The 13,758-nt window shown below is 39.2% G+C and overlaps 1 protein-coding gene and 2 long non-coding RNA genes across 3 annotated transcripts; 2 read left to right on the forward strand and 1 right to left on the reverse strand.

Moving 5' to 3' along the window:
• Nucleotides 1-1,346: 1,346 nt before the first annotated feature.
• On the forward strand, nucleotides 1,347-9,183 carry LOC120426843 (cytochrome c oxidase subunit 5B, mitochondrial-like). The gene is made up of 4 exons (XM_039591631.2): nucleotides 1,347-1,557; nucleotides 1,916-2,089; nucleotides 8,567-8,610; nucleotides 8,683-9,183. The coding sequence occupies exons 1-4, from the start codon at nucleotides 1,479-1,481 to the stop codon at nucleotides 8,743-8,745; spliced, it is 360 nt and encodes a 119-aa protein (XP_039447565.1). The 5' UTR covers nucleotides 1,347-1,478; the 3' UTR covers nucleotides 8,746-9,183.
• On the reverse strand, nucleotides 3,041-4,392 carry LOC120426844 (uncharacterized). The gene is made up of 2 exons (XR_005606766.2): nucleotides 4,046-4,392; nucleotides 3,041-3,985 (listed from the first exon to the last, which is right to left on the reverse strand). It is a non-coding gene; the product is annotated as an uncharacterized LOC120426844 (long non-coding RNA).
• Nucleotides 9,184-11,107: 1,924 nt separating the features above from the next.
• LOC120426838 (uncharacterized) lies at nucleotides 11,108-12,095 on the forward strand. The gene is made up of 3 exons (XR_005606764.2): nucleotides 11,108-11,617; nucleotides 11,680-11,824; nucleotides 11,880-12,095. It is a non-coding gene; the product is annotated as an uncharacterized LOC120426838 (long non-coding RNA).
• The last annotated feature ends 1,663 nt before the right edge of the window (nucleotides 12,096-13,758 follow it).

The following is a 13,758-nucleotide window of genomic DNA, read 5'->3' on the forward strand; positions in this document are numbered from 1 at the left end:
CTTATAGTCCATGTAATTACTTATCTTTTGACCTATGAGAGTATGGGTGTTGGAGGCTGTTGCAAAAAGATATTAAGGTTTTAAAAAAATCCATTTTTGACAGTAATTTGCAAAAGCTAAGAGAAAAAGTCGAAGCAATCCTGGATGTCTGTGGCACATTTTGAAGTGCTTCAAAAGACCTTTCGAATGCATCTAAGAGAGTTGGAATCGATGATGTTTTACGGAAATGCGAGCAATTTTAAGATTTTTGATGTTTTTTCGACCTCAAACTTCAAGGCCCATTTTACCCCACTTCCCGTTGTCGTAGAGGGCTCATATTTGGCAAAAGTTCATCTCATGTATAGACAAACAAACGCTGAAAGTTTCATCCAAATCGGAGCACCTCGATACGACCTCTAGAACAAACCGAGCAATATTTACAAATACTGCCTCTTAAGTTGAATTACAATAATTAAGTTAAATTAAGTGTAATTAAGATACATTTAGCTAAATTATGGTAAATTAAGTTAAATAAAGATAAATCAAGTTAAATAAAAATATTTTTAAATAGTTTATCTTAATTTAACTTGATTTAACTTATGTTTAATTGAATTAAGTGTATTTTTATAGATTAAGTTGAATTACGTAAAGTTTAATTAAGTTGAATTACGTTATTTTATCCCATCATTTATTATAATTAGGTTTAATCTAAGTTTTTAATAGGAATTTAAAAATTCAAGAATTTTAGGATTCAAAAAAAATAAATAAGGAATTTAGGATGAAAAAGTTAAAGAACTTCCACTTAAGTTCAACTACTTCTTTGACCTGATAACCTAAAAGGTTATCAAAAATTACAAATTAATTTTACAAACTTAATAAAAAATAATTCATTTATTTGATATGTATTATAAACTCGATTGTAAATTATACATTTTAGGATGTTTCATGTACTATAGTTTAACTCTTAAATTTTTTAGAACTATAAATTGCTAATAAAAAATAAATTCTAAAATTCTAAATTCCTAGTTAAATCAAACTTTAATTTAAATATTGTTTCCGAATTTATTTTATAACCATTTAGTTGCCATTAATTAATTTAGCGTGCACATGCACCCTGCGCATTTTATCGTTCTATCTCCCTCTCGCTCACTCTTCCTTCGTTTTCGTATATACCCTTCTCGCTCACTCTTTCTTTTTTTTTCTTTACAGATTTTTCCAAATTTTGAATACAGATTTCGAATTTGGGCCTATATCGAAAATTTTCGAAGTTCGAAATTGGTCTTCTTTTTCTTTTTCTTGTTGTTCTTTTTCTTCTTCGCTGTCAAAACTCGCTCTGTCTCTTTCCCTCTTGATCTCTCCTTCTCCCTTTTGCGCTGTCAAAAATCAAAGACGGCTGTGCGGAACGCAAGTGCCACTTTTATCGAGAGCCTCGCTACAAAGTCAAACTTTTTTTCCTCTACGAACTCGATCCTCCGGGTGTGTGATTCCAGGAACCTACGATGGCGTCCCTGTGCGGAAGATTGATGCTGAACGCGGCCAAGCGTAACATTACCTACACGCCGGTGCGCTTCTGCAAAAGTAAGTTCCAGAGTTCTCTTGCTCGTGTGGTGTTTCTGCGCCTGGTTGTGCAACCATTTTTTCCTCCTTCATCGCTCTCTGCCCTGCCTGCTGTGTGCCGTGTGACAATCGAAGATTTTTCGCCTTGCTCGACCCGCTTACGTAATGTGTGGGGCAGACGAGCGGGACTTTCGGGACGTTCCGACCACCGGAGGATGTTCGAGAACCGTGCCGTCGAGTTGGACTCTTCGGAACGGTTCCTCCGGATGGGATGGTTCTCGTTCAGAGATGCCGAAATAAACTTTGCACAGACTAAAATTCCTCTTTCTTTCTCTCCGGTGATGATCCGGAACTTTGCTCTTTGTTTTTGTTTTTCCAGTGATGAACGACCCGATTGAGCACGCGACCGGTCTGGAGAAGCGCGAGCTGCTGGCCCACCGAGCCGGCGACACCGATCCCTTCGATATGCGTGTGTTCAAGCGCGGACCGGGCACCAAGGAGGCACCCAACATGATCCCGTCCGCTTTCGAGTCGCGCCTCGTCGGATGCGTCTGTGAGTAGTCTTACTATGTTGCTGGGGGATATTAGATGAATGACTTGCGAGTTTTTGGGATTAATTAGTTGCACCAAAAAACTCTGTCTGCAGCTTGGATAACGCTAATCAAATGACGTAAAAAATGTGTGAAAAAAAAACTGATTGTGCTTATTCATCCTGTAGAGAGGAACATCAGCGTCCAAACTGGTTTGACCATGGAGAACCAAAAATGATTGAATTTAAATTCGGGAAATCTATGGACTTAACATCTGAGATAGATATTCAAGGATTTTTTCTGCAACTTACAGAAATTACACTTTTTTTTTGTTTTTTTTTAAAGTCACTTTTTACAATTTTACAAAATCTACTAAGAAAATCAGGAAAATATAAAAATTGCAAAGATCTTATTGCATAAAACGGGAACGGTCATTCGTTATAGGGTTAAAGTTTCCCTATTAAAATCAACAACATTATTAGGTTTTACGCCGACTCGATTTGGAGGTTAGAAAGGAGTGCACTGTTTACATGGACTTAGCACAGCTCGATGCGGTCGTCGATTTTGTTCGAGGAAATTCGTCGACAATCGACGAAGACCATGTAAACAGTGCACACGAGCTGTCAAATGACGTCACGGTGTAAAACCTAATTACTTAAAATTATGGTCTGCGATGCAAGTTCTCCAGAGCAAAATCATGCGGCTCAAGCCCGAATGCTTGCAGTGGATGTCGGTAAAGCAACGGATCGAATACAAACACACTTGTCTTTGTTCTTCTTGAGAACAAAACGATGTCGCCACAATACTTGACGGAAGCCATGGACTGCTGATATCCATGAGCACGACACTAGAGAACCTAACAATCCCAGATCGCAAATCTGGAGGACAAAGTGTACGCAGAACTCGTTGTTTTACAAAGGATTTAAGCTTTACCACCAGATTCCAGAGGCTGTAAAAATGACGAGCAACATAGCAGTTGATATGGAGCTGCAAGAAGTTTGTACATCCATTTTAGTAAAAGTGAACGACGATAATACCGTGACGAAGAACACGTTATGTATGGGATCACTTTGTGTCGCATATGAGAAACCTGCTCGAAATTAACGCAAATCTACCCAAGTAACCAAACAGCACTAAAACAAATCACTGTTCAGCACTAAAAGCGCTTTAACAGCTGCGAGCTAATGCTAAAGAGTTTTGACATCTGCATGAAAAGCGCTTTTGCAGCTGATTTGCAGCTAATTTTGGACTTTATATTTCTGATTTCCAGCTGGCCCCTACTGTTGTTGTTCCACCCCTGCAAAATGTCAACAAAGTTGAGAGAGGTAAAAATATTGCTCTCTCACACTCTTCTCTCAATTCTATTTTTAGTTTGTTTACCATGTTACCGACTCAGCTGACCGAGCGGAGAAGCCGATTTATTTGATTGAACTTGCTTTGTTGGGGATGTGATGCCAGATTCCAGAAGTGGTTTACTGATGGTTCCTGCGCCCGTGTCGTCACGCCTGTTTGGGGAATGTTCAAACGTTGTGATTGGACTGTTTCAATTACTGCTACTTATCATAAGTAACTCTCGTAATCATGATAGCAAAGTCTTTGTCTAAATTTGTGTCACTCGAAGCCATGAGTAATTATGTTTCTTTGAGAGATAAGAACATTAAACAATTTGATCAGGCTCAAACACATTTATTCATGAATTGTATTCAAGTATTGCACAGTTATCCAAGCTATTCAGAACACTTTATCTTGAACCTGCAGCAGGAGCACCACGACCACGCCATGACCGCTTCCAAAGTCGGATGAATCAGCTTAGAAATTGTTAATTTTTAAAACACCTTTCCAGCCAATGTCCAAAGAATGAATGATATTCCCTCAGCGTAGATCCCACTTTGAAGTTCCAATTCTTGATTTCCTGCTTCCTGAAAGTTATTTGTTTATTAATGTTTTATGTAAAACTGTGCATTTTGTGTAAAACTTACGAAATTGGCAGAAAATGCTGCAACTTTTCCCGGTTTTGATTTTTATTGCCATGTTGATGAAATTACGAACGAGCGAGCGAGAGTTGTGCATCATTTTGTTTTTCTTCTCGCTCACTCTCGCACTCGCTCCCAAAATTCTAACAGTGCTGCCAGTTTTTCAAAGAAAAATCAGAACAGTGTTGCCAGCGTTTGCTTTAAATCAGCTCTATTCCAGCTTTTATTAGAGCAGTTGTTTTAGAGCTGATTTGCTATCACCTTAGCTGTTTTATAGCTGATTAGCTGGTGCATGCCGTTTACCAACTAATTTATGATTTCTTTTAGTGCTGGATGGTTACTTGGGTAGGCGCGTTTTAACCCTATGTGCTACATTATGCGTGTGGAAAAGCAAATGATTTAACGACCTAAATGGACAAAATTTCTGCAATCTGAAAGATTAGGAAAGACTTTACACTGGATTTGTAAGATTCTCTTGAGATGAGAAAAGAAAGCTATGTACGGACATACACTTCACAGTGTGGCCACTCAAGTCGGGAAATCGGGAAAGTCGGGAATTCGCCAAAATCCGCAAAAAAATCGGGAAAAGTCAGGAATTTGTGATTTTTTTGTCAAAAAGTCGGGAAAAGTCGGGAATCCCAAGCATACTCTTTTGAAAATTATTTTAATATTTTGTACAATTTTCAATTTAAATTCACTCAATTCTTGCTTAAGAACTTACATTAAATTTAAGTTTCCTTTCACTATTTCAATCTATTTTAGAATTAGCGGTTATGACATTAAAGACATTAAAATTCCTAATAAATATTGGATGCATTATTTCAAACAAGATGTAACATATATCTTAAAACAACAACAAAGTAAATGAAAAACTAATATAAAAATAGAGCCTAATTTTAACGATTATAGCCAGCGTAATGTTATGATTATGTTTTATTTTGTCACATTTATTGAATGTTTGAAAAAAGATTAAAACTTGAGTTTGGAGTTTGGGTTTTTTTGTGGTAAATATTTTTAATTGTTTAACTAAATTCATTAAGTCATTTCCATTTTTCACAAATCTTGAGTTTTTTTTATAGGTCCGGTGAACATATGAAAGACAATAGCCTATAGGACCTTTTAAAAAAAAACTCTAGAAATTTGTCCCTTGAACTTTCTGTGAGTATGGGTAGAATTCTATAGATAAAGCTTGATTTTAGTTATCGGAAAACTTTAATATCGAATAAAATCCAATCGTTGTTCGTTCTGAATGAAAAAATAGAAAAAAAATATTTTCGTTTTGAAAATATTAAAAATAATATTGAAGCTACAAAAAAATACTAAAGCATTTTTCAAAAATTATTGCAAATATGTTTAAGGAGTTTGTCTCTTTAAACATTTTGTTTAATATTGACAACTGATTAAAAACGTAACTTAATCCACTTTTAGGTGGTTGGTGCCTTCCTCTCATTTATAGAGTGATTACAATCCCCTAAAGTGTCCACATGGTTTATGGATCTCCCCTAACGTGATCGCAGAACCTAAGAGGTCCTAAAAAAAAATAAGTGACGAGTAAAAAAAAACAGACTTCCTACAGACTTTTTGTCAAGATTATACAGACACCGCCTTTCAGGAAAATGGCATCCCTCTACAAGGCTTTTTTTCGTGGCGATCAGACGGGACCATTTGAGGTTATGTAAATTCAGACCATTTTTTAAACTGCTTGTAATTTTAGATAGGTAAGTTAGATCTTGAAAATTCTTAATCAACAAGAAAGGTATTCTCATATGCTTTCTAAAAATATATAAAATGTGAGGTTTTCATGAAAAAACCACCCTTTTTACCACAATTTTAATTTAATGTGAAACAGTTTTTTTTACATAACTTTTTTAATACATGATCAAACTGCATGCATTTAAATAGCAACTCGGGGGACGTTAAGACAGATCGATTAGAACCATTGCGGCCAAAATCGGTTGAGCCTGTGACGAGATATTCCAGTGACATTGATTTGGTACACATACAGCCAAGCACACAGACATTTGCTCAGCTGGTGATTCTGATTCGATATGTACAAATGAAGGTAGGTCTAGGAGGTCTAACTAAAAAGTTAATTTTTGAGTGATTTTATAGCCTTCCCTCAGTAAGGTGAGGAAGGCAAAAATCCAATATAAAAATTTACAAAATTAGAAACGGAACTTTTCAAAATCATGTTTATTCAAGTAAACAAAACTAATTAAGTTTCTGATTTTACGAAAATTGTCAATAGTTTGATTTAGTATAATTCATTCAGATATTTTATCGATAGTTGATATTGACTTTTTTACAAAGAGTTTTTTGCTTGAAATCATTCTTTAGATAAGAAATGCCTATTATGTGAGTTTCTGGAAAAGGGAATTTGAAAATGGGATTTGAGTGGTCACCCTGAGACTTAATAGGTTTGCCCGGGCGTACCCAAAACCAGTTCCGGAGTGGCCAGGGTCCAACTTTTCTGAGTTGGCCATTCAAAATAATGAAGTTTGATACCCACATTGTCTATGTTTGAACGCATTGGATAGGGGTCATAACAAAATACCAAAAGTACATCTGGAGTTTTTTTTGAAAAGGTCCTATCAACAAAATTTTCATTTTTTGCTTTTTGGGTGTTTTTGAATACCCCTGACTCAAGGCGGTTCTAAAAACACCCAAAAAGCAAAAAATTGAAATTTTGTTTATAGGACCTTTTCAAAAAAAACTCCAGACATCTTTTAACTACCACCCAGTTTCTATGAATGAACCCCAAAAAAGTTCATTTTTTAACCAAACATTCTCCAAGATGTGTACAACAATTGATTGAAAGGGTTTTACGACATCTTCAATCCAAAAATTATAATAATCAAACATTGAAAAAAATAACCCTTTGTGGCAAAGTAAGTCTCTCCTTAACGTGAAGACTTCCATCATTGCCATGATTTTTCGTTCAATGATATAAATTTTGCGTCGCTATCCATATTTTGACGAAATTCCTTTTACAAGTTGTTTAGAATAGTTCTCTACACATGCTGATACTTTTTTGTAACGATTATCCCATTCCTTGCGAAGTTATGCAAATCGTCATTAATCAATGATTGCGAACTAGGACGTCAATGATTGTTCCACAGAATTAGGTATATAAATTTTGAGACACATTTGATTTAGATCACAAATTCCTTCAGTGGCTTCAAGAAGGCAACAACCGGCACATGCTGATTCATTTTGGTGCAGAAATTCATTAAATTGAATTTTGTATCCAAAACAATTGGTAACTATTTAACAACACCCGAGGTGTTAAGAGCTATTGTTTTACACCTTGAGTTTTGTTCAAAAGTTACCGGTTATTTTGGAATTTCGAGCTGTCAAAATGCTTATGAGCCCATTTCCGTGTTGCTCCTGTAATAAAAAGTGGCAACTTTTGGTTTGGTTGAAAATTAGGGAGTTTCACGATTGGGTGCCGGGTCCGGTGGTGCAGTGGTAGGCGTGATAGCCTCTCACCCCAGTAAGGCCTGGGTTCAATCCCAGACGGACCCGGTGGCATTTTTCGAGACGAGATTTGCCTGATCACGCCTGCTATCGAATGGGGAAGTAAAACGTCGGTCCATTTGCGTTTAAGAGGTTTTGGGTGACTCACCACACATAACCTATCCAGGTTTTTAAGCAAAGATGGCGTTCGAATGTTGAACGTCCGAAATGTCAAAATCGCGCAAGAGCACCAACATAAGAAAAAAAATGCGGCTGTCATACCATGGCACACTTTTTTCGTAATGTTGGTACCACTGCGTGATTTTGACATTTCGGGCGTTCACCATTCGAACGCCATTTTCGCTTAAAAAGCTGGATAGAAGCCTAGAAATTATCAGAAACTTGCAACAGAGACCACAAAAAGACCCGGGAGTCGTAAAAGTGGATTGCTTTGCTTTTTTTTACGATTGGGTGATTTTGAAAATCTAACTTTTCAGGAATATTGTTGGGATTTTTTGACTTCTAGAAATTTGTTGGCCTTGCCAATCCAAACAACTTTGTCCTAAACACCAACATTTTATCTCGCAATCTGCACCTTTTACGAACCAATTTAGAGAAAGCATCTGAGCAAACCTTCAAAAATAAGTTTTTTGAACTTAGCAATTTAGGGTTATGTTTTAGAGAAATTGATTATTAAAGCTCTAAAAATTTGCTTTCAGAATTAACCTAATTGTCAAAATATCGATTTTTGTCTATCGAGAAATTAAAAAGAGAGATGTGAGCCGGTAACATGGAGTGAAACTTTCGCAGCTGTCATGGTAAACTTCACAGCAGCTTGACAGAAAGTTTAACTCCATGTTGCACTTTTAATTTCTCGATCGAGAAATTAAAAAGAGAGATGTGAGCCGGTAACATGGAGTGAAACTTTCGCAGCTGTCATGGTAAACTTCACAGCAGCTTGACAGAAAGTTTAACTCCATGTTGCACTTTTAATTTCTCGATATTTTGGGCTTATATGATAATTTTACACAGACATTACAATGAAACATTGTTTTCTTTTTCCCCCAACAGGCGAGGAAGATCAGACTTACATTCAGTGGATGTGGCTGCACCAGGTAAGTGACCCAAACTTAAAGCTATTCAAATCAGTACATTCTAAACATGTCTTTTCCCCCCAATTTCCAAAGGGTCACCCCAAGCGCTGCGAGTGCGGACACTGGTTCAAGCTGGTCGAGAAGGCCCCCATCTAAGGAGCGTTTTACCAACACTTGTGGGGGAAGCAAGGCCAACCACAAAACACCCTGTAATTGTAGAAAAAAGCAAACAAAACAACACACGTATGTTACAAACAGAAACTTAATAAAAATCAGCAATTAAATTTCTCCAAAAACAAAAGCGACATGTTATGAGCCAATGTGGGAAAATAAATTCAAAGACACACACACACAACAAGTAGTAGCCTATGTGTGTTGTTGTTCGTTTGGTCGGTCACTAATTGTTCCCAACGGTTTGTTGAAGAACACTGCTAAGAGAACCGCCCCCCCAGTAACATTAATAATTCCGTGTAGTATCCGTTCTGATGTGCTCGTCGTTGTTCCATGAATGCGCTTCTCTGATTATTCAACGTGATTAGTCCACGCTGCGTGCTAGTGTCATAAATCGATACAATAAACGATTAAACGAAACGATGGACGCATCTTTTTTGAAGGTGGCCTTGCTGCTCATTGGAAGAATATCATAGGTTCAGTTCATGTCTGTTAGCAGTGTTTGGAACAGCCGGCTTCTGCAAATTTGAAAGAAATGTCCCTCAAATGGAATTCTGTTTGAATTACAGTCCAGACTCGATAATCCGAAGACCTCGGAAAAAATTTACTTCGGAATCTCGAACCACGAAAAAAGTTTTTTTTTTTTTTCGTTGTCTTATTTTTGATTATCTAGCTTACATATCTCGACTTTTTTTTATTAGGTCCAATAAACCTATGAAAGACAATAGCTTCCCACTGAGAATTTTGGCTCGAGCCTCGAGTCGATCTGGCTCGAGATCGAGCCTGAATCGAGTCGAAGCTCGAGCCAAAATTCTCAGTGGGTTATAGGACCTTTTCAAAAACAACTCCGGATATGATCCCTAACTTCGCTAAAATGATTTAGAATTTTTAAATCCAAGCTGGCGGCCAAAATGGCGGTGATGCAATATTGAAAAAATGCATTTTTTTTATTTTATTGGCAATCATCCATTCAAATTTGAGTACTATCTGACTAAAACAGAATCGCAGAACTCGAATTCGATGTTAAAGGAAGAAAGAAATGAACACGAAATAGTAGTTTATGCAACAAGTTGCAAAAAGAGGATTTTTTCAGCACGAGTCGTACATTTATCCAACGAGGTTCACCGAGTTGGATAAATACGACGAGTGTTGAAAAAATCAAGTTTTGCAACGAGTTCCATACAACATTTTTTGCAATTCCGAAAAACACCCATTGAGTGAAATTTTAAGTCAAATTTTCATGTATGTTGTTGAAAAGTGTTACTTTTCGAAACAAGTGCTGAAAAGTTCAACTTTTCAGCACTCATTTCAGTGCTGAAAAGTAGAACTTTTCAGCATTTATTTTGAAAAGTGTTGCTATTCGATTCTGTTATTTTTGGTAGGAAAAAGTAGGCCGTTTCATTTCTTCAGAAGGACAGGAAAAGTTGACAGTTTCACAGCGGAATTGCAAAAACATTTTTTTTTTTTCATAATTCGATTATCCGAAGTTTAAAACAAACCTTCGGATAATCGTTTCTGGACAGTACTGAGTAAAATCTTGGAAAAAGAAACAGTTGAAAATCCTATTTTTTAATCGCAATTTTTACCGATACAGTCCAGGCTCGATTATCCGAAGCCTCGATTATCCGAAGTTCGATTATCCGAAGGTTTGTATGGGACTTCGGATAATCGAATCACGAACAAAATTTGAGTTCTACGACCCCATTTTAGTCAAATTTGAGTTGTTGATTGCCTATTAAAAAAAAATACTTTTTTTCAATATTGCATCACCGCAATATTGGCCGCCATTTTGGATTAAAAAATTCTAAATCATTTTAGCGAAGTTTAGGAGTCATACCTCGACAATCAAAAATTAGACAACGAAAAAAATATTTTTTCGTGATTCGATTATCCGAAGTGAAATTTTTCCGAGGCCTTCGGATAATCGAGTCTGGACTGTAGAAATTTATGAAATTTCCAAATTCTTATATGCTCAGCTGCCATTTTTGCCGCCATCTGAAATAAAAAATTGTAATTTTTGGAGTCATATTTTAGGTTAGAAACTCAAGTTTAGAAAATGTGGAAATTGGGAATTTTGACATGAACTTTGGGCAATAGAGTAGGGGAGAGTGGGGAGACTTGATCCCCGGGGAGACTTGATCCCAAGCCTGTATCTCGTCAGCATGTGAGTAAAACAATTAGCTTTGTTCTAGAAAGTTGTGCGAAATTGACAAAAACTCATTGTAGAAAACAAAGAAAAAAAATAAAAAAAGTTTAGATTGAGTTACACACTAGGGGGGTGCCACTTCGGTTCTGGCGGGTTTCTCGCGTCTGAAACTGCTGAAATTGCGTGATCGGCTCCGTCGGCTCCAGATCCGATCCGAACCCACGATTTTTTTTCAAAGCAAAGTTAACTTAATCCATATGAGCGTGTACCACTCTGCTGAGCTGTCAATCGTTTTGTTTATATTTTGTTTTTCTCCAGTTTCATGGTGAAGTGCGAACGCAATCAAGTAAAAAGGTGGAGGAATGTCCGCGTAGTTTGGGCAGCTCGATCCAGAACCTGTTAACGTTCGTGGCCGCATCAACTCCAGCTGAAGCGAATCTGGGTGCTGCACTGTGAGACATTTTTCCAGCTGCTCGGCAACGAGCGCATGTTCCACAGCAGCAGCAACGTAACAACACCATCAACGAGCGGTTGGCCATAGAAAACAGTCTGACCGATCCGGAATCATGTCTAAGCGTGGCCCTGCTGATGACGAGCGAGGCACTGGCGGAAGTGGCTTGTGGATTCTAGCAAGGCAGCGAACAGCCAGCATCCCGGTAAAAGTCTTGACGGGGAAAAGGTGGCGACGTTTGGCAGATGTCGCCAAAAAAGGTTCGTCAAAGATTTAGTGCAAAAAATGAAAACAATTTTTTTTTCATAGCCTTTATTTGTAGATTCTAACGTGGGACGATAAGCACAAGCCTTTGGAGCAGTCACCCGAGATAACCTACAGAAAAACAGAAAAGGTTGTGAAAGTATAGAAACTGCTTTGGAGGCGTAGCAGGTATCAGCGATTGGTTCTGTCGGAGTGCAAAGAAGGTAAGAGTAAGCCCTCGATAGTGACCGGTGGAATATCTAGTGTTTCCCTCCACAGATCAAGTATCTGCCCACAACTTGTTCGTCCTTCCGGTGGAATTGAAGCTCGCCGAACTCTCCGACAGCGACGGATAGAAGCAGACCGCCGACCGGATATTGATCATCGTGGAAGGATCTCCGTCGCGGAGGCGACACGGTTGTTAAAACTGTGAAAATTTCACACTTTCGTAATTAATACAGTACATTACCTCAACCCGCTTGATCGCACTCACCTCCGACCGGAAATGGCCAAGATCACCTCAAATCGGCGGGCGCCTATCCCTCTACAGCTACTCAGCCCACTCGAGGAGAAGAAATGCAAAGAAGGCGCAAGGTTGCCATCGCCGTTCTGTCTTTTACGGCTCGTGCCTCTGCCGAGACGGGAAAAAGGAGGCATGTCAAAGAGGAATCCGGCGCCACTCCAAGTAAGGTAAAGGTCAAGGTGGAAGCCACAAAAAAAGTCCTGGGGTCAAGAGAGAAAAGTCTAAGGACGCCACCCGAGCCCCGCCAAGAAACTCCGTCAAACGCTGCCACCGAGAAGAAGACCGCGCAGGGGGCCCGAATTCAGATTCGACATTCTGGACACAGCTTCTGCACAGTCCGGCTCGCGTGATGCGCGTTCAGCTGAAGGTGATGACCAACGCGGCCGCCGGCAAGCAAGTGCTGGTCGAACGTGATACGACGTACGAGCCGAAAAATGACGACTTGACGGAACTGGATGCCTTCGATGTACTGGATGCCTAAAAGTACAATAATTGCTTTTCTTGAATGGTTTTGGTGGCAATTACAATTGAATTTATTGTAACATTTTTGTATTTGATGCGATTGTAAAAAAATAAAGATTTGCTGATTGAAGCGCCAACGATGGCGTTCAAATCGGCCATCTTCGCGTGCAGACCCAGCTTGCACGGCTCGAACCATCCTAATGAGTTCCAGCTGAGCAACGTAACGGGGGTACCTCGCTGGTCTAAGCTTTTTCCGGATTTTGTTCTTCACGTCGGATTCCAGAAAGCGTTGCTTTCTCTTCGGTCCCTCGACTAGGCCGGATTTCAATGGATTCGGTCAATTGACGGCGTCCAAGCGGTCGTGCTAAACGAACTCGAGCAAGATACGATTTTCGTTGGTCGTACGATGGAGGTCAAATCTTATGAGAAGATCTCTGGAATGTCTTCCGTAAACTCATTTGAAATGATGACCGGAATCATGGACTAAGACGCTTGGGACAAGCAGGCCTTCGGCGGCAAAGAATTCCCGGATTTGATCGGTTGTGCGCTCGACTTGGAAGGTGTTCATACGAAAAAAAAATTGACAAAGGCTAATTTAGATCGTCGTCACAGATGGGATTTTGGTCTGTTAACGAGTGCCGTGCTTGGGGACATGCTTGGGAACGGCACGTGCGTCGCAGGGTGACGGAACGTTCTAAAGCCTCGTCTCAGCTACTCTACGATGGCAGCTCTTAAACGGGAAGTAATTCATCCAAAAAGATAGGGGTTTAAGTTAGTTTACATATGTTTTACTACGATCGACTGTTTACCGCAACGAGACCCAGTTTCGAGAGGGCAAGCTTCAACCGAAGACAGCCAAAGTAACCAACATTTCGTCGCGGACGTTCCCTCATTCGATCCGCATCCTGCTGCACTTGAGCTCGCCTTTGCTTCCCGTGACCTGCCTCTTAGCCTGTTGTGCCCCATCCAACAGAACGATGAACTTTCTGTTACGTGCTCTTGCGAGGTTCCCCTTCAAAATCCCCACTGCCTTCGGTACTTGCTCAAGATCGATTCCGGAAGTACCCTCGGATGGGACACATGCTACCAAGATCTGTCCACGGTGGGAATCTTTCCCTCGAGCAGCTGCCGTAGAACTTCCTCCTCCAGAACCTTGTCCTTTACGCTGGCTTA

This window comes from Culex pipiens, chromosome 2 (genome assembly GCF_016801865.2).
Source record: "Culex pipiens pallens isolate TS chromosome 2, TS_CPP_V2, whole genome shotgun sequence".
NCBI classification, from domain to species: Eukaryota; Metazoa; Arthropoda; class Insecta; order Diptera; family Culicidae; genus Culex; species Culex pipiens.